At 37.6% G+C, this 24978-nt stretch overlaps 1 protein-coding gene across 1 annotated transcript; it reads right to left on the bottom strand.

The window, feature by feature from the left end:
- On the bottom strand, positions 1-24660 carry Yeats4 (YEATS domain containing 4). Its single transcript, XM_003476085.5, has 7 exons — positions 24365-24660; positions 21765-21884; positions 19518-19584; positions 19333-19427; positions 13336-13428; positions 13163-13250; positions 1-647 (listed from the first exon to the last, which is right to left on the bottom strand). The coding sequence occupies exons 1-7, from the start codon at positions 24413-24415 to the stop codon at positions 478-480; spliced, it is 684 nt and encodes a 227-aa protein (XP_003476133.1). The 5' UTR covers positions 24416-24660; the 3' UTR covers positions 1-477.
- Between the last annotated feature and the right edge of the window lie 318 nt (positions 24661-24978).

Raw genomic sequence — 24978 nt, 5'->3', positions numbered from 1 at the left:
ACAGGTCCAAAACTACATTTATTAAATACTTACTACTTGGGCACATCATATACAAAAGAGGTAGAACAGAGGCAGATTAAGAGTTCAAAGAAATAAAATACACATGCTTGGAATCTTATCATTAATTCTAACTACTACAGAAGTACAAAATGTATACAGGTTATTTATTCATAATGATACTTTGATGCTTGCCAAAAGGAAAATAAGATACTCATATAATCCAATAAAAATTTTTAAAAACTGTGCTTAATATTATAGAATCTTCCTAAAATGGATTGGTAAAATGCTTAAACAGCATCCATTCTTATTACACAGATATTTTCCATTAAAGGCTGAACAGAATATTCTGACTCCATTGCTGAGAAATCCATAGTTGACAACTATGTTCCTCTAAGATACACCATGGCATCTGCATGAAGCCCATTTCTTCATGAAGTTCACCTTATTAACACATTACCACGTTCTCTTCAGAACTATTTATATGTCTTTTGTCTGATCATCTTCTTCAAGTTTCCTGATTTCATTTTTTAAACAATTTATAGTTTCACGACTTGCTTTTAATCTCTCCTTAAGCTCTGCAATCTCAAAGCTTGTTTTTTTCTTGGCAGCTTCTAATTTTTCTCTGGTTTTCACTTCAAGTTCTGCAACTAGGAACAAAATATTTGTACTAAATTATTTTTCTTACATGTTTAAGATGTGTCACAGAGTATATGGCATTTCCTTAGGTCGATGTTTCCATGATGAAATGTGACAACATAGGCTGGGGATTTAGCTCAGTGACATAAGCGCTTGCCTGGCAGGCATGAGATCATGAGTTCGATCCCCAGTACAGCAAAAAAAAAAAAAAAAAAAAAAGGAAAGAAAGAAAGAAAGAAATGTGACAACATAAAATATATAACATTAAACATACATGGTTGGGAGAAGGTAAGAAACTCTGATTTCCTAACAGAGGATCTAGGCTGTTTTCTACAAACAAGAATGAAATTCTGTCCACTAATTCACAGCTAAGAGGTATTATTTTTTGCTTTTGTCTCTCTATATATTAGTTTGGAAACAAGCAGGGATACAAACCCAGGGGATATCAGCTAACAAAAGAGCTAACTAAAAGCTGGTTTTTTTTTTTTTTCCTTTCCATGCTTGAGATTGAACCCTTGGCTAAGTGAATGCTACACAAGCACTCTGAGCTGTGTCCCCAACTTCTTTGAAACTTACTTAATGAAGTCACACTATCAAAATAAGCTGGGGGCCAGGGGTATAGTTCAGTGCCTACCTGGCAAGCACAAGGTCCTGAGTTTGATTTTCAGTACCATAAACGGTAAATAAACAGCTGGTATCATTTTTACTTAGTTTTTATTTTTGAGATAGGATCTTGCTAGGTACTTCAGGCTGACCTTGAGTTCACTCTAGCCCAGGCTGACATCGAACTCACAGCAATCCTTCTGCCTCAGCCTCCCAAGTGCTGGGAGTACAGGTGTGTGCCACCACACTGCTTTGCTTTTTCTTTTAACTCTCTAAATTTGAATTCCAGCTATTCCATTTATTAGTTGTGAACTCTTATTTCCTCTTTCTATGCTCTTTTCCTTACTTACAGTACATATAATGGCAACTATCTTGTAGTATTTGTTGAAAAGTTTTTAAGTGAATTTTTATGTACATATACATATGGTACTCAGAAAGTATTGTGGTACATGAAGTCTTACAAGCATTATAATGAAAAAGGAATTAAATAATATACGAAAATTTCTAGCTGGATACATAGCATGTTGCTTAAGAAAACAGGATACATCTATTTTAAAATGCCTGTTGATGGCGTAGCATTGCTTTTTAAAAAAATGTTTGCTTTCACCCAACATCTCCATCTTGTGGACATTTTTGGTAACTGCTGCTGACGACTACTGAAGTATGTACAGTTCCACTTTAGGCAAACTTAAATTGGTAACTAATTGGAAGCAGGATGATTTAGTGAAAATAAATCTCAACTTTGAAACAAAAAGATTTGAGTTCAAACATGCTCTTAATCTCTTAATATGTGGACATCTCAGCCCTTCTCCCTCCATTTCCTCTTTCTCTTCTTTTCTCCTCCTCTTCTTCCTTCTTTTTCCTTTTCTTCCACCTCTTCTTTTTGTTTTTTTCTTTTAAATGGAGACAGTCTTGTGTGGTTCAGGCTGATCTTAAACCAGCAGCCCAGATAGGCCTCAAACTTGTGGCCATGTTCCTGTCTCAGCCTCCTAAGTGCTGGAATTACAGGTGTGCATCACCACATCTGGCTCAATGTCTTAATGATATGGCTAAAACTACATGTTTCTCCAAGGATTTATAGGATTAAGTGAAATAATTAAAGTTACCTAGCACAGGGAAACATGAAATAAATATTAATGAGCACTGTTATGGCTTGTGTCTAGATGTCCCCCCAAAGCCTCACATTCACGGGTGGGGCTTTTTCAGAGGGGACTAGATCTAGAGTGTGTGATGATGGGTCAATTCATGATTCAATGCTAGGATCAAGGGCACTAAGATTAAAGGTGAGAGTGCTACCTACTCTAAGTATCTTGAATACAAAATAAGGGACAGAAAGAGCTATGGTCGCTCCTTGTTGCTTTGATGCCTTCTGCCCGCCATGAATTGTTTCTCTTTGCCTGTCTATCATGCCACCCTGTTTTGGAGCCAGTCAATTATGGCTTGAAACTTTTGCAAACTGTGAGTTAAGTAAACCTTTCTTCCTTTTACTTAGGATGTTTTGTGGCAGCAACAAGTAAGGTAAGTACTTTTGTTATTTACCTCACTGTGGGAAATTTGTCTGTTGTGTTACTTTTTGTAACACTAATTATATATTGCCAAAACAATCAATATTGTCTTTGTAATTTCTTTGTTTTTATTTAAAAAATTGTATTTTTAAAATAGGTAAAACATGCTAATAAAAGATTAGGAGGTTGAAAAGGGAAGACAATAAAAAATATCCCAGTTCCCAACCCTACTAACAATGTGCTTTCTCAGCCATACAACCCTTTGTTCTCTCTGCTAGCTCATGTGGTTTCATTTTCTTCTCTTCAACATAAATCCAACATTGTACACTACAAATTGTTCTGAATTTGGATATTGTCTTTTTTGCAGAGCTGCCTCCTTCAATGATTGCAGACAACCTGCACTGAATGGATACATAATTTACGTAAGTCTGTTTCCCACTGATACTACTTTCTGAGTGTTTCCATTTCCTCCTATTATAACAAAGTGGTACTGTATATGCTGCACATAATCATTTCAGGCATCTTGCAGGATAAATTCTTGTAAGTGAAATCATCAGGTTAAAGGCTCTTTGTACTTGTAATTTTGGAAGAATGCCAACTCTCTCTTATAGGATCTACCAATTTACAATCCCTGCATATCTGCTTCCCTACTGTGTCAGTATGTTGGTTTTAATCTCAAAGCTTAAAACACTATTTCAGAGTACTTTTAATTAATACTTTGAATAATAAATTACTTTAAAAAGTAATAGTTTTAATATTCTTATTCCTAAAGCTGGCCAATTTTGTTTCCTCATTTTTCTATTGGTCACTGGCTTTCCTTGTTGATCTATAGGAATGCTTCAGGTATCAGTCATCCGTGACATGGGTAGAACATTTTTTTCATGAAGTGCCTCTCTTTAGACCTTGTTCACATTGCTTTTTATTTTAACTACACAGAAATTTTTGTTCCTTTACCCTTTCTATCATTTCACTGAAAAAATAACTGAGTGATACCTTGTTAGTTGCTGGAGTACAGAGGTAAGAGACAGGCAAGAAAAAAAGTGCAATACAGCATCATGAGATGATTGTGGGGATTCACATTAAAGGGAAAGAGTATCTATGTATCAAGGAAATCTGGAGTGAGTCTTAAAGAACAAAGAAGAAGGGTTAGAGATATAGCTCAATGGCACAAATGCCTGCCTGGTAAGCGCGAGGTTGAGCTCGATCCCCAGTACAAAAACAAAGGATGACGTAGATGAAATAGACATGGGAGACCTTAGAAAAATAGGGGACTTCCAGGAGAACATGGTGGATAGATAAAAGCAGCTATGGAGGCTCTCTGAGATAGCCAGCTTAGAATCCAGGAATGATGTGGTGTGAGGAGTCCTAAGCAAGGGGAGATATATCCTGCCGATCCAGGAACGAACTAAGCTGAGAGAAACCAACTGGAAATGCAATCCCGATGCTATGACGGGAACAGATAAAATCTCAGCACCGAAGCTGGAACCCAAACCTCTGGAAACCGCGATTTGAATTTCCTGCCGCCGCCGCTGTGTCTGAATCAGCTCAGCAGGGATAGAGATGCAAAAGCTCTGAGCAGGAATTGGCGAACTGAATTGAGAACGGAACTGGCGGGAAGCCCTACATCGACCCTTGGTGAGTGAGAGGAATGGGGAACCCTTCTATAGACTACGAGGCTCCAACAAAGGACATTCTGGGACTGGGCAGACTAGCCGGAACAGAACACTGCAGTGACTTTAGTCGCATATTCCCCTCTCAAGTGGGATTGGTGGGGAGCACCTGCTTGGGTGAAGCGACAGACTAAGACCTAGTAGGCTAGCCCAAACCAGGTCCCTGTGCCTGGCGGTATACCCTAGCAGTGAAGCCTTCAGTAGGTTGACCTGGAGGGGTGGGCCCAACATAGGCTGCCCAGGTCTGTTTCTCCCTAGTACACTGCAGTGGGCAGGAACACCTAGCCGGTGGATTCAAACAAACTGTAACCCACAAAGAAAGAAACTGGGCCTCCTATATACGCCTGTATGGAAGGAACAAAAAATGTGAGAAGAGGTGGCAACAAGAAAGGATCCTCGGTCCCCAATCCTGAGAACACTGATCCAGGAAAGGTAAATGCAAAGGAGAGTGAGGACAGAAAACATGCAATATCAGACACGGCACCAAAAGACATACAGCGATTATCTCTGGAGCCTCATAGACGAGTTCAAAAGTGAAGTATTTAATGAAGTAACGCAAGATATAAGTAGAATAGTTAGAGAAATGCTAAGCACCGACCAAGAAAAAACAGATGGTGGAATGGAAGAACAGAAAAAAAGGGGAGAATTGTTTGATGGAGAAAATAGAGAAAACATAGAATACGTGAAGCAGGTTCAAAGAGATTACCAGGAAACTAAAAACTCTATTGAAAGCTGGCATAACAGCTTGAAAGAAACTAAGGATAGATTATCTGAACTGGAGGACAGATTTGTAATGTGGGAGCATGAAAGGAAAAACTTTTTAAAAATAAGAAACAAACAGCAATAATACAAAGGCTAGAAGATGGTAAGAGGATCTATAATTTAAGAATTAAGAATGTAAACGAAGAAGTAGGGACACAAACAAATTAACTACAAAGGCTATTCACAGAAATAATCCAGGAGAATTTCCCTAATTTAGCAAAAGGTAAAGGTACTCAAAATGTATGAGGCATACAGGACTCCAGCCACCCATAACCCAAACAGAACTACACCCAGGCTAATAATAATCAAAATTCCAGAAATCCAATATAAGAACAGAATATTAAAAGCCGTCAAGAGACAAGAAACAGATCACTTACAAGGGAACAACGATCAGAATTACAGCAGGCTTCTTGCCACAAACCATCAAATCACGAAGAGCACGGGGGTGGAAATAATTCAAGCTTTGAAAGATAATAACCTCCTGCCAAGATTAATATATCCTGCACAACTGTCCCTAGAAATTAATGAAGAAACAAAGTGTTTGCAGGATAAAGAGGAACTACGGGAATTTGCAACCACCAATTCAACTCTACAGAGAATACTGCAGGACATTCTAAAAAAGAAAAATACCAGGATTCCAGAAACAGTGGCAGAGAGGCCACAATGAATGGAGCAGAAAGCGAAATGAAGATGACAAACTGACAACTAATGACAGAAAAAGAACTCAACAGAAATGATGCAGAAAAGGTTGGATGGTATGAACAGCTATTTTGGAGAAAACAAGACATCATAATAGCTAGTGCTGATTTAATATCATCTTGTTTTGAAGTCCCATCAAGCTTTTGTTCTTCTGTCTCCACTGGTCTTAACATGTTGTATCTTATTGAATTTTATTATATGTGATAATATAAACAAAAACTTTTATAGACAAGGAGATTATACAGAAACCATTGTTCATTTTCTGTTAGTTGGTTCTAAATGCCCTGTAAAACTGTCATTCTCTTGAATGGTTTTACATTGTCTTGATGTTTGATGCTACAGTACATGAAGTTATACTCAAAGATTTCAAGGAAAGAGACACTATGGTAACTACTTTTATGTCGGGTTACTGTGTGCTGAAACACTATTTTGCTTAAATGGTTATATTGTGACCCGTCTGTTTTGTTGTTATGCCCTGTTTTATCTTAATCTCCTTTTTTTATTATTTTATTTTTATCCTTTTAATTAAGGGAAAAATAAATAAAAAATATCAGATATATTATAATAACCCATTTTGATTTCCTATTAACTTGATTTGAAACCCTGCATTGCTCTCGCCATCTTGTTTTGATTGATTTTCCTCTATTCTGTTTTGCTTGATAGTATCAAGTTTGAGAGTATAGGCAACAACTGTGAAGACAGTAAGATTCACTATGACATCCATTCTGGTTTGACTATTATCTTCTTTTGAAGTCCTGTAATGTCTCCAATGTTTTGGTTTTATTGGTTTTGTTCTTTACTGTTTTGTTCAATTTTATTATAATTGATGATATAGGCAATTCTTTTTAAGATAGCAAGAGGCTATTATGGTAACCACTGTTGATCATCTTGTATTCTGTTTTTACATTATGTATTATATCCATCCTTTTGATTTGACTGACTCTGTTTTGCTATGTCACATTTGGTTTTATTCTCTTCAAAAAAAGTAATAAGAACTGTGGGAGTAATAAAACCCAAAATGTGTAACTGTCATTGTAAAAAATAGAGGAAAAGAAAGTGCTCCAAAGGGTATAACTGCATGTATATTTAAGTATATAAGATAGATAACCGCATTACTGAGTTTTGTTGGATCATTGAACAGAACTGTTTGCAATCTCACTGTTTGAATGTCCACTTTCTATGCTTTAATTTTGTAACAAACAACTATTTCTAAGATGACAATATGTAATCTATTAACTTGTGATTTCCTCCTGTTTATTTTTTCTGAAATTCTATATAACTTGTACCCTTTTTCTGTTTTTTTTTTCTTTTTCTCCTTAAATAAAATTTAAAAAAAGAAATACCATATATACATTTGGAAAACCATGAGAAGCCCTGTATAATTTTAACAAGGAGTTTTAAATATAGTCAGGGAGACCTGATTTAACTCAATTGGCAGGATAGCATTCACCGTGATATAACATAGATTCTTGCATACAAGTGAGTCAAAATTCTTTATTTTTGATGACTGCTGAACTCTGAAGGGTACAGAGTTCAGCATCTGGAAGGAGACCTGGGTTAAACAACAATGAGATCCTGGAGGGTAATATTTGTAATATTTAACATTTCCTTAACTTGTTCCAGTTCTGTTTCCTATAATATTAAATGGTAATTTAAAATGTTTCTGTTTTTCATTTCCCAATAAAGTCTCAATTAGAGGAAAACAATCCAAAGAACTGTTACTTTTGTACAATCACTTTAACTTTATTAGTTAATATGAACCTTTTTTTTTTTTTTCCATCTTTTTGAGACAGGGTTTCACTATGCAATTCAGGCTGGCCTTGAACTCACTTTGAGCCCAGGCTAGCTTTGAACTCACAGCAACCCTCCTGTCTCAGCCTCCAGAGTGCTGGGATTCTAGGCGCCACCATGCCCAGCCAATATGAGCCTTTTACACAAAGAGAACAACTTACTAGTTAAGAGGACACATTCTGTATCTAAATCCATGCTCCACTGGGTAATTCTGGGCAAGTTATGAAACCATCTTAGGGTATCTAATTACAAAATGCAGGTAAGTAAATTATAGTACCTTCCTCCTAGGGCTGTCATGGATAGTCAGTAAGTTAAAAAGTTGTCTTATATACAGTAAACTCTAAATAAATGTCCATTTATCTTTTTAAAAATTATTCATAATTCTATTGGAATTTCTTTTGTGTGCTGGATGTAATGGTATCAGTATCTGGGAGGCATAGAGGGGTGTGGATTATAACTTTCTGTTTAGCCTGGATTACATAGTGAGATGTTTCAAAAATTATACCAAACCAAACCAAACCAAACCAAACCAAATCAAACCACCCAACCCACCCCACCGCACCCCTAAAACTCCTTTTGCTAATCTGAGAGGAGAAATATAGTTACATATTATTGTTTGGTTTGTACTTTTCAAATTAATAGCAAGAAAAAAAATACTTCCTACTTATTTCTTCTTCTACCCATCTATTTATGTCTTTTACCTTCTTATCTACTGAAGTTCAGGTTTTTTTTTATATTTATCAATTTTAGGGTTTTGTTTTTGTTTCTGTGGTGCTAGGGATCAAACCCAGGGACTTGTGCATTCTAGGCAGGGGTTCTTTTTTTAAAATAAAGATATTAACCCTCTGCCATTATTTTCTGAAAACTTATTTCTCTTTGCCCTGCTTCTAATGTTTTTTTAAATCTCCTTAAGTTTAGAGTCCACCCTAAACTAGGTATAGTGATGCATGCCTCTAATACCAGGATTCTGCAAAGCTGAGGCAATAATTTTGCAAATTCAAGACCTGCTTCAGCAACTTAGGGTAATTTTATTTTTAGTCTCTCTCTGTCTCTCTGTCTGTGTCTCTGTCTCTCTCTGTCTGTCTCTGTCTCTCTCTTGTACCAGGAACCAAATTCAAGACCTAGTGCTTCCTAGGCAAATGCTTATGTTGCTTACTCTTTTTGAGACAGGGTTTCACTATGAAGTTCAGGTTGGCCTTGAACTCAGTCTGTAGCCCAGGCTTTGAACTTGTAGAGATCCTACTGCATTAGTCTCCCTAGTGCTAGAATTAAAGGTGTGTGCCACCATACCTGGCCTCTTTTGGGCAATTTAGCAAGACAGAAAACAAACAAAATTCCCCCAAACATAAAAAAAATACAGGTCTGGGGAGATATCTTAGTGCAAAGCTCCTATGTTCAATCCCCACCCCCTCAAAGAAGTTTTCCCTAAGCCCAGGTAGACCATAATTTCTCTATTTTTTAAGAAACAGGTGGACTGAGAGACTGATGATGTAATCCAGTGGTACAGCACTTGCCTAACATGTAGTAAGCCTTGTGTTTGATCCCCAGCATGGCAAAAACACCACCATCAATAACAAACCCAAAACATAAAAAATGCTTAATTATCTTAAGAATTTGTTTTGATAAGTACTACTAAGCAAACTGTCCTCCCAGAAGCTTACCGATTGTATCAACACCATTTATGGAATTACCTCTCTATCTTATTTGATACTGCTAAAAAATGAACTGAGGATAATATAAAACATGTGATTTATTTTTTAAAACTTCTGAAATTTATAGAGGTCTATACATAAGCTTTAATACATCAAATAACCTTTTCATAAAAGATATTTGTATCTACTTACTATATGTGAGTCCAACATACTAGTTTTGCTGATAATATAAAAATGCTGGGAAACAAGCTGACTTAAATTTTAGAAATTTGTTTTATAAACTGGATATAGATCTACTAAGTAGAGAAAGTGGCCACTAACAAAATTCAGATAGTAAATAAATGCTTTTTATCTTTTCAAAATGATCATACACGTATTTATTTTATGTTCATGACAAAGTAGGCCAGGCAAGTATTTTTAAAGACAGAAATTTAAGTATATAAACTTTCAATGACTGTTGACAAAATTATATATCATGAAAATATAAATCCTGCAACAATGACTAGTGGCTAAGCATAAAACCCCATGTTCCCTGCATTACCATCCTTCCGTGCCTTCTGTTTGAGGTTCTCTTTTCTGCCTAAGGGTAAACTAGTTTATTCCCTCTCAGGAAAAACAAAAACCCCCAAAACCAAAAACCAACTCTCTAATCCCCTATCCAGGTTCTGGGCTGCTGGAAGGGCTACTGCTGCCCTTTACAGCCAAGCTCATGACAGGCTTATCTTTAGCGCCTGTCCCCAATTTCATCGCATTGTTTCCTACCCGTATCAACTGTCCTTCCAGTTTGCTTTCTCGGCTCTTTTAAGGTCATCAAGGACCTTCACTGTGGCATCTCCTCTGTCTCACCCTCACCTTAATGAGATGTAGAGTACTAGACACACCTGATGACTCTGGTCCATGATCCACTTCCTTCACTGGGCTCTAGGACATGACACACACCTGCCTTTTCTTTCTTCATACCTGCCATTCGCCCCTAATTCTGTCAGCTGATTACCTCCTTCATCTCTGAATGTTAAGAGTGATTAGGGCTCTCAACAGTCCTTGGACTTCCTTTTTTCACTGTGCCTGTGATACCATCTGATTTCACAATTTATAACTCCATCCATATACCATTAACTTCCAAACTTATGTCATCTGCCTAGACCTCTCCTTTAATACCAGAATTTCTGGTACCAACACCTCTGAACACCTCCAATTATGTGTCTTACAGCCATTCCACGTCTGGTATGTCCAAAATTGCAGTCTTCATCTTTCACCTCAACCTGCTCAACCCAGAGTTTCCATCTCTACAAAAACCAATGGCTTGGGGCTGGGGATTTAGCTCAGCGGCATAAGTGCCTGCCTTGCAAGCAGGCAGTCATGAGTTCAATCCCTGGTACCGATAAAAAGGAAAAAGAAAAAGAAAAAAAAAAAAAAGCAATGGCTTTTTCTGGGCGGTGGGGGATAGAAGGGATTTCTTAGGCCTAAAACCTTAAGTTGTCTTTTGTTCATTTTTTTTTTTTGTTAGTTTATTATTCACATCTATTTTACCTATCTTCAAAATAGGTCCACAACCTGCCTTCCTTCTCACTGCTTCCACGACTCTGGCCTAAGCAGTATCATACTGGAATTCTTGAAACAGCCTCCTAACTACCTACCTATATTCTGCTTCTACTATTTCTGCTTTAGTTTCTTTTCCACACAATGGCCAGAATGATCACTTACAAATGTTAGTTGGATATTACTCCCCTGTTCAGCACCCATAAAAGACTTCACATCCACTCCTGTTTTTTTTTTTCCTTCCATATTATCCAATGTGTTTTTTTTTTAGTTTATTAGTACCTGTGTATAGGACATAATGCTTGCATTCCTTGCAGGGAGTTGGTCCACACATATCACACCTCTTAATTCCTTTGTCCATCCCCTTTCCCTTTCCCCTCTCCCCCTACTTCGTTAAATCCGAAGTGCTCACAGCTCCCCAAAGTCCCTGATGACCTGGTACCCCATTAACTTCTCTGGTCTCACCTCCCATTCCTTTTCCAGTCTGTTCAGCCATGTAGCTCTCCTGGCTGATTCTCAGGCATGCCAGGCAGGATCACTATCTTTTTTTTTTGTTTGTTTTGAGACAAAGTCATGCTGTGTAGTTGAGGCTGGCCTCAAACTTGCAGTGATCCTTTTGCCTCAGCCTACTGAGTACGAGGGTTACAGGACTGTGCTGCCAGGCCCAGCACTCAGGCACACTCTCATCTCGGGGATTTTGCCCCTGCATCTCCCGTAACAGGAGATACTCATCTCTCAGATTACTATTTTACTCCTCTAGGTCCCCAAACGCTATAATCCCAGGAAACACTTACTGACCTATTTGAAATTCTGATCATTATCTTCCACCAGAAGTGCTACCTGCACTGTATTTCTCTGTACAGCACCCAATCACTACCGGATATGCTACTGAACTCTTTATTTAAGACTGTGATTTTCCTGCTAGAATGTATGTTTCATGAGGGGAGAGATTTTTGTATCTCTTCCTCAGCACCTAGAACAATACCTAGCTGATAGTCGCTACTCAATGTGCAATGTATTTTACTTTGTTTTTTTCTTAAATCTGAGACAGGGCTTCACTATACAGTTCAGGCTGGCCTTGAACTCACTTTGTAGCCCAAGCTGATCTCAAACTTGCAATGATCCTCCTGCCTCAGCCTCCCAAAGAGCTGGGTTTACAGATATGCACTACCACGCCCGGCTTTATTTTATGTATCTGGTAAATTCAAGGGAAGGATTGATGATCAGTGACATCTGTGTTAACACGGATATGAAATAGGTTTTTTTTTTTCCCTTTGGTACTGGGGATTAGACTCTCAACTTTGTGTTTGCCAGGCAGGCACTTGTGTCGCTGAGCTAAATCTCCAACCCTGAAATAGATTTTATTTTGAATGCCAACTATAAATGAATGCCAGTAGATGAATGGAGTGAGGTATAGAGGATTGTGAATCCACATGAGCTTACAATGGAAATATAATTATCAATATAGAGTTCAGGTACTTTATACTCCAGATTATCTGAATCTATATATAAAATGACACAGCTAGAAAATATGAGATAACATAGTTATCAGTATATAAAAGAATTGCTATGTTATGCCAAGTTCTTCACAGGTTTTATTAGCACAGATAGGTAAAGTAAAACTAATAAAGCTACACCTATTAAATGTAATTAGGAAATAAAATAGAAACTATTTCAGAGTGTGAGAGGATTTTACCGATGGGAACAATTTAAAATATGCTTCTCACATGTTCTACATAACATATACTTTGTCCTTTTTGTTTTTTTGGGGGGCAATACTAGGGGTCAAACCTGTAGGCCCATGCAGTCTAGGCATAAGCTCTATCACTGAGCTACATCCCAAACCCTTTATGAAATTTTCTTTCTTTTTGTGGAGGGGTACCAGGGATTGAACTCACAACCTTGTACTTACCAGGAGGGTTTGTGCAGCTGAGCGAAACCCCTGGCCCTCTTTATGAAATTTTATTTTGAGCCAGAGTTTCGCAAAGGTGACTAAGCTGGACTTGAACTTGTGATTTTCTTCTTTTTTTTGTGGTGCTGGGGACTGAACTCAGGACCTTGTGCATGCAAGGCAAGATCTCTACCACTAAGGCCTAGCACCAGCCCCAACTTGTGATTTTATTGCCTCGGCTTCCCAAGTAGCTAAGACTGAAGGCATGTGCCACTGTACTGTGCTTTTTACGTCCAAGGAAATTCGCCTAGATCATTAAAAATATGTATTAACACCACTAATCAAATAATCCTTTCATCATTACACAATACATTAGTTTTCAGGATTAAATAGGAATGAATACATGGCACTTACATTCTGTTTCGTGCTTATAGGCCCCTAATGTTAGCTGCCGAGATGTTGTTAATAATTGTTGCATCATTGCCGTTGGATCTTGAAATATCTTCAGGAATAGAATGGAAAAAAGCTTAATAACTCCAAAGTCCTCCAACTTAAAACTGCTTTTAAACTCTCTACAAAAATCTTACCATTTCATCATAGAACTCAGAAACAACTGTCTTTTTCCCCAACATTGCATTGGTGTCTGACTGAAAAAGCTTCAACAAATGATACAGGGTTACCTGTAAAATAAAAACAGATGTCACATCTGTACAGTGGTTTTCATCATCATCATGAAAAACTCATTTTTAAAACTGAATTAGAGACTGGAATTAGTAAACGTATCAAATTCAGATCTTCTTTCAACTGAAATTTATTGTGGCAAATCACCAAATTCTGCACTTCTATTTTTTCTATTTTATTCTTAGGTAGCACCATCAATATGCATCTACTTAACATGAATTTTTCAAGAAGGTTAAGAAAGGACCTATTTAAGCATCTCTAAACAGGCTGGAAATATAGCTCTTGGCAGGTACAAATTCCTGGGTTCAGCCAGCTACTGCGGCACACAAGCATCTCTACAGAGCAAATATATTCAAAAATAATACAAGATACAGCTATGAAAACTAAACTTGAAAATCAAAATATGAATTATTTTATTTAAATAAGTGAAAATGGATTAACTGTTAATCATCTGTGAAGATTAGAGCTTACCAATTCACTGTGGGAAGAAAATATTTGATACTTTAAAAAGGAGTAACCAATACTAACATATTTAGCAAGACCAAGACACTCTCCTTGGTGGTTGTGGAGGGAACACCTGGATGAAGCTCCTTGAAAGAAGAGCAATTACCTCCATTTTGGCTAACCCTGGCCCTATTTCCATGTATTAATATGCACAGAGCTTGCTAGGATTTTTCCCTTATCCCTTCAAATGGCTTTAAGCAATGTAAATCAGCGTGGTAGACTGATGCATGTCTTTGAAGCAAGGTGAGAGGTCTATGTTTCCCTGCCCCCCACAGTGCCCCCACAAATGTGCGAGCCAGGTGGGAAAGAGAGTGAGGCTCCACACTGCTGGCTGGGACTGAGGACTGAGGCTGAATGACTTCCCAGGGGATAAAAGACTACACATCAGAGCTGAAGCACGGACCCCAGAACACCAGACACTATCTCACATTGTCTTATGCAGATTACTTTTTCTGCACACCATTCTCTCTGTATACTGTAGAGGTGATTTCAGGCCTTTTATCTAGCCCAGTTCCCAGCACTCACACGTTTCTCACTACTCTCAGTCCTTATCCTAGAGTCACTCCCTTCTGGGTTTAGCCCTGGGTCGAGGTCTTTGTTCTGGTTAACCCTCACCCCAGCTGGATTTAGGATCCTTTGGTTCTCCACAGCCACTGATACGCCTCAGTGTCTACATTTTCCCTGTGAGTTGCACTGGAAGTGGTGGATTGATATTAACTCTCTACAATTCCAGTAACTTCTCTGTGGGATTACAAATATTAACTTTCTGGACCGGGACAAGGTCTGAGAAGGGCTCACAGGGTAAACAGGATTATTATACAAATGACATAATAAGTAAACACAAAGCTGGTTAGTAATAGTTCACTTGACAAGAGCACCATGTCTACAAATACTTAAAAACAGGTGTTGTAAGACATCAAAGAAAACACTTTGCAGCACAATGTGATTACTATAACAAATAAAACACAGTTGGCAAACAAAAGAGTTCATGTTGAAGTTGTACAAACCAAAGGTCTCAAAAATTTTTTCCAAAAGGGTAGTTAGTATCATTACAAGGACAACTACTTCAAAATAATTATTTCCCACTCTGAAGAGGTGGGAAAATACATGAATTCTTGCAAGTGAATCTAAACAAGCATCGTTAACTCCCCTTAAAGATAAATCTACTTACACAAATGTCAAACTTCTCTAGATATGAGTGGCCAGTGGCAGTACCCTGCTTAAAGAACATCATCTAGGTTCAGGATAGCATATTAGGAGTTCAGAAGGGGCTGCAGGTACACCTTAGTGGTAGAGTGTTTGCCTAGCATACACAAAGCCCTGAGTTTAATCTCCAACACTGAGGGATAAAAAGAACATAAAAAAGAGAAGAGAAATGCAAAGACCTCCATTAAAAAAAAAAAGTACAATCTGAAAATGAGACAGCATTAAGTACAGCCCATATTAAAACACATAATTTGCTGGGTGTGGTGATGTAAGCCTGTAATCCTAACAATCATGAGGCTGAGGCAGGAGGGCAGCTGTGAGTTCAAGACCAGTCTGGGCTACAATAAGTGAGTTCAAGGCCAGTCTGAATGGCATAGTGAAACTGTCTCAAAAAGACAAACCGAACCATAATTTGGCAAATTTTTGGAATAGAAAGAGATGCTACCGTGGGATAATAAATCATAATACAGAAAAACTATAGCTTGAAATCTTAACGAAGAATGAGGTGGGAACCAGAGCTCTTTAGAGCCCCAGAGAGGTTCCAAATTGAGCTGGCAGTGAAATCAAGACACTCTGGATAGCTGGGCCTGTTGAACCTCCCTTCTTAATTTTCATGGACAACAAAGCACATCTCCCTCCTTGATGCTACAATTATTCATCCCAGCAATCAAGTATGGAAAAGAAATGAAGAGATTTTCGGATGGGCAATGACTCTAGTAAAAGTTTACTTCTCAAGCATCCTTTGTGAAAAAATTCCTTCAGCAAAATGAAGAAAAATTTTCAAGTACAAGGTAAAAAGGATCATACAGCTCCATTTGGAGTTGACAAGTATTACCTAAAATTTAAAAATTCAAAATTAAACATATGAAACACACAGGGGTAATTTCTAGAGGAACTACAAATAATAAGTGTTTTTTAAAAGTGGTTTTCCTGGGGAAGAGATGGAAGATGAGAAAAGAAGATGGCGAGCTGAAGAGTGTGGCCCCCAAATACATTGAAGTCCTAACTCCTGGTACTTATGCACACAACCTTACTTGGAAACAGTCTTTGAAAATGCCATTAACTTCAGGTGAAGTCATTCAGATGGCCCTAAACCAGTATGGAACTCTTTATGTGATGAGACACAGAGACAGAGAGGGCACTAAGACCATGAGACAGTGAGGCAGAGGTCAGAGTTATGCTTCCAAAGCCAAGTACTCCTTAGGCTTCCAAAAGCTGAAAATGGCAGGCAAAGGTCCTCCCCAGAGGCTTTGGAAGGAACACAGAAGTCTTGATTTCAGACTTCTAGGTTCCAGAACTGTGAAAGTAACTTACTGTTTTAAGGCATCCAGGCTGTGATAGTAGGAAACTTAACACGTGAGGACTTCAACTATATTTAGGAAATCTCTTGAAATAGTACTCTCATGAAACCAAAAAAAAAAAAAAAAAAAAAACTCTCTCATGGATCTGACTTTACAAATGAAAATATTTAAAAATTACATCATAAAACTGTTTCCTGTATGTTCTATTCAGACTTCCAGAGGCATTCAAACAGATATAGGTAATTTAAAAAAAGACATTTTTAATTGTGAATGCTGTATGACAATTCCTAGAGCAATGAAACTGTCTATAACTACCTACAAATTCTTCTTTCCAAGAACAAAACTGAACCTTAATATTCAGCTTTTAGAGACAAGGATTTTGTTTCTGAACAGTTTAGAAATGGGATAAAAGTGAACAGAAATAGATGTTACTCATGTCTTTCTTTTGTATGTTAAATAAACCTTTATAACACCTTTATAAACCTTTATAAATAAACCTTTATATGAGCCAACTACTGAAGTACAATAGTATCACTACACTAAAGAAACATTACAACACTTTTTAGAGAATGAAATTTAGGCGTACGTACATCTGAGTGGGAATACATGAACTAGATTGAACACTATGGAGGTGTCATACGCCGTATTAGTTTACCTTTCTAAGAAAAACTGTCTCATAAAGAAGTTACAAGATGTAGTAATTTCAGAGACATTTTCCAGTTGTTGGGGGTGTGGCGAGGACAACAGATTAGGAGTACAACTTCTTTATTACTAACAAAGAAATGATGAGAGAAAAAGCTGCACAATTAAAACAGAGGATCTGAGGATGCAGTTAAGTGGACAGAGTGCTTGCTTAGCATGCAGGAGGCCCTGGGTTCAATCCCCAACACCGCCAAAAAAGCAAAACAAAGCAATCTAACAAAGTTAAAAGGAGCTTTTGTTTTAGAACACCATGGCCTCCTTTTCTTTCCTTCTTAATGTATGCTGAAATCTGCACTAGTTTCCTCGATAAACTATTTTCACTGAGGTCAGGCAGGTCACCTTTGTATCTTTCACAATCCTTTAAACAGTATCTTGTAAATGATAGGTTTATTTCATAATTTCTTGATACACAGTACATGTGAGAGTGTTCTAGAAGAATACACTGGTCGATTTGGAAACCCCATACATGAAAAATATGTAACTGAGCTATGAATGTTTATTTAGGAGAAAAGAAAATTAATGTATAAAGTTATCAGTAAAAAGTTCAAGGAAGCATAAAAGTACCAAATTGAACTACCCCCAAACTGAAAAGAATGCTTCTCTTTAAAAACAGAAATCAGTCTTCTAGCAATATGATAGCCAGTGATGATTTTCTGTTGTCTTGCTTTGAAATGTTACTTACATTGTTTTCTTCTGATCTGTTTTGTTCTTAGTTTTACTCTCTTTAAAATAAAATTTAAAAAAAATCAGTCTTCTATACTGGTGATAGGCAAACCCAAACTAGGTTTTCATTTGAGAGACTACCTGAATGAATTTCTATATAGGAAGAATAAATCACATGCCAACGGGTACCTGTCCTCACTATGTATCAAACCACCTGGGCTACTGGTCCCACTCCAAAATCTGCTGAATCAGACTCTCCACGGGAAAAGGTCCAGAAGTTCAAATTTTTTATTTTGCACCCCAGATATTTCTGATGCATCTAGTTAGGTACTGGTTCTCTGAACCACACACTCACTTGATATTGTACTCCTTTAAACTCAATTTTAATAATGCGATATGATAAAATGTAAATACTTAGTATTCAAAGGAATGAGCTGATTCTAACAAGATGAAGATGGTGACTGAGTCAGGTGTGGTAGCCTAGCAATGCAGTCTCAGAATGTAGCAAGCCGAGGCATGAGAACTGCAAGTTTGTTCCCGGCCTAGGCATCTTCATCGCGTCAGAATAAAAAACTAAAAGCTCAGTATGAAGTGCAAACTCCTTGAGTTCAATCCTCAGTACCATAAAATTTAAAGAGACAGACAGAGACAGAGACAGAGACAGAGACAGAGACAGAGACAGAGAGAGAGAGAGAGAGAGAGAGAAAGAGAAAGAGAAAAGAAAATTAATAGTGAATGTTAAATCTCACTCCCAATCATGTAAACTTAAGAGTTATGGCTGAGTTGTGACTCACGTACAGGTGCATTTTTTAAAGTCTTAGTGATTTTAGTAATCAAAAGAAAACACTGTAGTATTGGTGGCAAACCTATGAGACTCGTGCAGCACCAGACTATTATCACTGAAAGCGCTAAAAGGCTCATCATCATTGCTATAGAATGTTAGGCTTGTATAAATAACTTGGTTCAAAAACTAGCTCGCTTACAACTAACTGAGAGTTTCTGATCACAGGACTTGACCCCTGAGTCTTAAAATCCTCATCTCTAAAATGAAGACTATCACTAACCTCTGGAAGTTGCTGAAGAATCAAAATGAAAACATGGAGAAAGTCAAGAGATGAAAAAATCAGTGAGATGAATAAATGAATCATCATAAGTAAGATAAAGCTGCTAGAAAAAACAAAAATACTGTTGCTAAGGGTTTGAGTACAAAACAGTGGATATTCCCTTCAGACAGCATATCAACGCAGCCTTTTTATTTCTAAGAATGAAATGAATTAAAAAATTTTTCTGCCACAATTATCTGATTTCCTTGGTTTCCAATAAATGTTCATATTATATCCTTTTTCTTCTACACTTGAAAAGGGAAAAAAGGTTTTGAAAAGCATTTAAAAATGGAAAAACCTTAACTTATGACAAGATACATCATGCCATTAGTTCCTATATCTAAATAAAAATAGTTATTCATTCAGTATTATTACATTTTCAAATTAATAAAAATTCTATTTTCTATTTGCAAATATTACTCACGGGTCTTTCATTAGGGTCAATGAAAAATATTTTGATGATTATTTCGAATTCACCCCATCCTGTTTCAGTAATTTCATATGGAGGCTTAGTAACAACTAAAGAGAAAGGGGGAAAAATTATAAATTACTGACTTATTTTCTTTGCTCTTTTAACTTTGTATATTATGAATCAAGATTGTACAATACCTCTTAAAGGGTTGCCGTAACTTTCATGTAATTTAAATTGGATTTTTTTCACATATGCTGACATATCCTAAAACACAAAGAAATTAATTAGTTCTATCACCCACATATGAAAACTATCAACCATATATATCTAATTTTATAAAATATATTTTCCTTCAAATTTTATGGAATTTATTTATTTATTTTTTTGGTCTTTTTCGTTTTTATCGGTACCGGGGATCGAACTCACGACTGCCTGCTTGTGAGGCAGGCGCTTATGCCACTGAGCTAAATCCCCAGCCCCTGGAATTTACTTTTTTAAAAAACATGAATTGGGAAGTAATACCTGGTTTTGCTTTTTTTTTAAACAAAGGAAACCTATGTTAAATCCTTTCAAAATACACAATATGCAGGAATATATATTTCCCCATTCACTTGTTTTGTAAACCTTGTTGTTATATACCTTAACTTAATAACAGTCTCAGTTTTGAGTTTTCCAAAGACAATAAATTTCTGGAAGTTTTATTGAAATAATCATATAAACCAAAGCAAATCTATAGTCAGAGAACACAATTATATTACACTAAACTAAGAACAAGAAATTCAAAGCAACATAAAACTGTTGAATATGAAACTACTTTTCTTAATATTTTGAAGCATAGGAGCACATTATTAACTATAGCACATAAAAGGGCTTCTGCCAGTAAAGTGGCTTTTAAAAATATATAATTCATGGTGCTGGGGATTTAGCTCAGCGGCAAAAGCACCTGCCTTACAAGCAGGCGGTCGTGAGTTTGATCCCTGGTAGTGATTAAAAAAAAAAAAAAAAAAAAAAATATATATATATATATATATATATAATTCATTAGAAAGAAAGAGCACATACAACATAGTACAGTTCCACTCAGTAGTAACGTTTACTACCTTTATGTTTTCAGGGTTCTTGTTATGTGTTTATGTCTACATACAGTTAAATAATTAAATTGGGATTATTTATACTGATAACCTGCTTTATCATTTGTTACACTGCAAGAATTTTTGTGATGTAGATTTTTATAAGTATCTTTGAAGTCTCTTTTGGAAATACTTCAATCATTTCTTCTACAAATACTTGAGCAACTACTAATACTGCCACACCAGATGCTTATTATACAATGATAAATAAAACAGTCTTACCCTCAGGCACTTGGAATTTATTGTGCAATAGGGAAAAGACTGTAAAATTTGCACTCAGTGTAATGTGCCATGAAGGCATCAGGCAAAACTGCACAGAATGGACACCTAATTCAGTCTTTAGAGACTGAAAGTAACTCAAAAGAAAATGACAATTGAATAAGACCTAAAAGGATAAACAGGAATATCTGAGTAGGAAGGAATGAGTGAAGAGGTTTAAGGGTTCGTAGGATAATCATCAATTTGAGAGTAGTCTAGTACTTGTAGGGTGCATGATATGAGAAAATGCTAAAGTACAGACAAATAAGGCCACAGAGATAGAATAGGGGAAGATCATGGTAACTTTTCTAAAAAAAGAAAGAGGAAATTTAACTATGGATATATGTCTATAGATTTGCCTATTTGGACATTTTATGTAAATGACACCACACACTAAATACCATTTTATGTTTTCTTTCACTTAGCATAATACTATTTTCATACATGTGCTAGCATGTATTAGTAATTCATTTTTTTTATTGCCTAGTATTTCAATGCATGACTATCCAACATTTTATTCATATAGTCATCAACTGACAGACATGTTGATTGTTCCATTTTTTGGCTATAATGAATAACAGTATTTTCATACACAAGTTGAATAATTTAGTCATTCAATAAATATCTGCTGAATATCAATCTACAGGCTGTTTTCAAGGCAGTGATTCAACCATAAAACAAAATCACCAGTAACCAGAGTTTATAGCAGATCTGCTTATATATTTTCTGGTCTATTACCACATTACTACTTTATAATTTGTTGCTATTCCTGAAACACTCCTGGTTACTATGTTAATTTAAGATGTGATGTTTGGAAGGTACACTTGTACTGTATTTATAGAAGTATAATTCTTGTTACTTAATTTTATTGGGAAACATTTCTGGAAAATTAACTTTTTTGAATCAAACAAAGATGACAATTCTCATTTATTCTTCTAATTTGTTAGGGAGGGCTAATTTTTTTTAGCAAGTTACTATAAAAGAAATTTACAAGTTTATCTTCAAGCAGAACAAATTATAGCTCTGAAAAAAGTTACAGGAAAAACAAGTACCTACCTCATTTCTATATGGTTTTACATAAACTGTCCACTGATGGGTGTGCCCATCCTCTTCTCTTTTCTTCCCAAAATAGCGAGCGACATTACCATAAACTATTGGTTTAACGATAGTAACCCCCTAAAAGAGAAAGTTTAAAAAAAATCAATAAATACTGTACCATTAACTAAATAGAGCTCTGAAGCTTGTTTTGAGGAGTGGCAGTCTCTAGGTGGCTCCTTGGTTCAGGGTATGATTCTCACACTGGATGTGAAAGAAATAGCAGTCTCACAACCTAGAGTTCAGTTAAAAACAGGAATTTTTCTCAGATCAACCTGCAACATTCCATTCCATATGAACACAAATAACTGAACACCCGATTAATTACATCTCCTCCTTGACAATGTTTTCATTTAATCACCACATAAAGCATTTATGAACCTGAAAACTAGGTATTTGAATAAAAATTGCAGTTTACTACTTATGCATTTACTTTAATCCATATTACAAAAAAACCCCTATAACTAGAAATCCAAACCTACAAATTCTTGTTTAGGAAGATGCTTTTAAAAGTTGAACAGATTTAAATACACTGTATTACAATTGGATTCAGATATGACAAACATGGTGACGTGCCACGTGGATAATTGAAACTTGGTAAATACTGGCTAGTGCCATGTTTGCTACATCTGTGCTCAATTCTTCACTGTACATTGATGTTTCTAATCACATCTGATTAGCACAAAGACAACAAGTGCTGATAAGATTATGGAAAGGAAAAGAGATTAAACATTTCAAGAAAAAGGAAAAAACATGCTATACTGAATCTGAGACCAAATGTCCAATAGCAAAAATGTATCTGAAGGACAAATACCAAGATATACTGTGTATGACAAGTGCTTTGCCCTTCTGGCCAGAATTGCCAATTTCAGTGATTTGCTAAAATGAAAAACACAAAGGTAAAAGAGGACAGGAACCTGGTATGTGTTCTCTTGGTCTTTTAGAAAACAAGGGGTTGTTCCTCTGGCCACATACATGTGAATCTACAAAATGGGAGATATTGTGGGCATCAAGGGGATGGGTACTATTCAAAAAGTATGCCACACAAATGTTACCATGGCAAAACTGGAAGTGTACAATGTTACCCAGTATGTTGCTGACACTATAACAAGCAAGTTACAGTGATTAGGGGAAGATAGTTGCCAAGAGAATTAATGTGTTTTGAGCATATTAAACACTAAGAATGGAGATAAGCTTCCTGAAATGCATCAAGGAAAATGATAAAAAAATAAGGAAGCCAAAGAGAAGGGTAGTTAAATTGAACTGAAGTGTCAGCCTGCCTCACCTAAAAAACACAATGAGACAGGGTCTCGCTATGCAGTTCAGGCAGGCACTGAATTCACTTTGTAGCCCAGGCTGGTCTAGAACTGGCAAGGATCCTGCTGCCTCAGCCTCTTGAGTGCTGGGATTAGAGGCATGCATCACCACACCCGGCTATTTTATATTTTTCTACTGCATAAGTTTCCCATCAGTCCAAAATATTGCCTAAAAGCTTGGGCAAAATGAACTTTTCCCTGGCATCTCTTTCTTATTCGATTAAATTTCAGCAGCTTTTGGAACTTTTGAAATATTCTCATTTTGTATGTGATAGTAAAACAGAGTGATAGGTATATACACAATACAATAAAAAATAATGTAAAAATGATACTGATAATAAGCACTCTAAAAGTTTACCTACCGGGTCAGGAGTTTAGCTCAGTGCGGTAAGTGCCTACACAAGATGGTGAGTTCGATCTCCGGCACCAAAAAAAAAAAAAAAAAAAAAAAAGTCTACCTAACGATTAAGGACCACTACAAAAGTGAGTGTTTTGAAGAAAAATTTTCTTTCTTCAGTAAGTTTAAAGAAGAGAAGGTGTAAAAATAGATGTTGTATCAAGTACTTGTTGGTCCTGCCTTAAATACAGTACTAAAGGGGAGGCAGAAAGGTGCAAGGGAGATGGGTCACAAATATTATGTTAGACTCAACAATAACTTCCATTAAAACAAAAGAAACTGACATTTAATAAATGTTACCTATGCACCAGGCACTGTATTATGTTCTCTGCATGTCTTTTTGTCTTAGTCACAACTTTGGGGCTTTGTGAATGCCAGAACTCAGTAATTCTCCGCTCTGATACTTCACAGATACGTATTTGGAGATCCTTCCTGCCCGGCATTTGTAAATTTTCGGGATACGAGCTCACGAATCATTTGTTACAGTTTCACAATAACTGGTGCCATCTCCAGTTTACCGAAGACCTAGGCTGGGAGCCACAGTGCAGCAAGGTGGGACCTGCCAGCCCCGGGGGCGGCCCGATGCCCGGGCTGCCACACGGTGTCTCCCCAAGCCAGCTCGCTCGCGTAATCTACCTTGCAGGAGGGAGGTGGCGATGACGCGGGAAGTCGGGCCCCAATGAACTCTCAGTTTTCGCTCGGTGGTTTACACTTGTTCACCACCTGATGCCTCGGTTCGAGCACGAGCAGAGAAGGCGCGAAAGGGAACCGAGCGGTCCTCCCAACGCCGCGCAGGCAGGAGTCGGGGTGGGAGAGCCCCGTGAAGGGAGGCGCAGCCGGGCACTGACCTTCACTCTCCCGCCGGAGTCAGGCCCAAATTCGGCCATTCTCTTGAACATATTGTCCCACGGAAGAAGCCGCCGCCGCCAGGAAAAGAGACCGGGGTCGGCGGGGTCGCCGCTCCCCTCAGAGGCTCCGCTCCTCCCGCTCGGGCCCAGAGATGGGTTTCTGGCCAAAAGAGGGCAAGTCACCGGGGTTCTCGGTGCAGAGCAACTGCCAACCCCCGGCAGGCGGAAAGACGGTAGGCCATTCAACCGCGCGGAGCTGCGGAGCGGAAGGCGGAGCAACGGCAGAGCCGTGCGCAGGCGCAGTGAGCTCGCGCCCGCGCGCCCCCGTGACCCCCTCCCCCTCGCTCTCTCTCCTTGCACGCCGCGCACGCGCCTCGCTGCTGCTATAACCACCGGGAAGGTCCCCTCTCAGAGCTCCAGAGCCAGTTTGGAGACAGGAAATACCCAATAAAGGATTGTAAAATTCCTCAAAATTTAAGACGCTGAGTTTCCTCAGTGAAAGATTCTGTCAGTCAGCCAGCTGAAAGTTGAAAGCAGAGCCACGTCAAGGCTATCTTTGTGAACTCTTGAGAACATGAGGATAAAGAAATCTACACTGAAATCAGAAGAGCTTC

The sequence above is a fragment of the Cavia porcellus genome, unplaced genomic scaffold, assembly GCF_034190915.1.
Source record: "Cavia porcellus strain 051 isolate PalLab524CR breed Dunkin Hartley unplaced genomic scaffold, mCavPor4.1 scaffold_8, whole genome shotgun sequence".
In the NCBI taxonomy this organism is placed as follows: Eukaryota; Metazoa; Chordata; class Mammalia; order Rodentia; family Caviidae; genus Cavia; species Cavia porcellus.
Note: the sequence above shows the minus strand (reverse complement) of the source record. Positions and strands in the feature narration are given on the sequence as shown.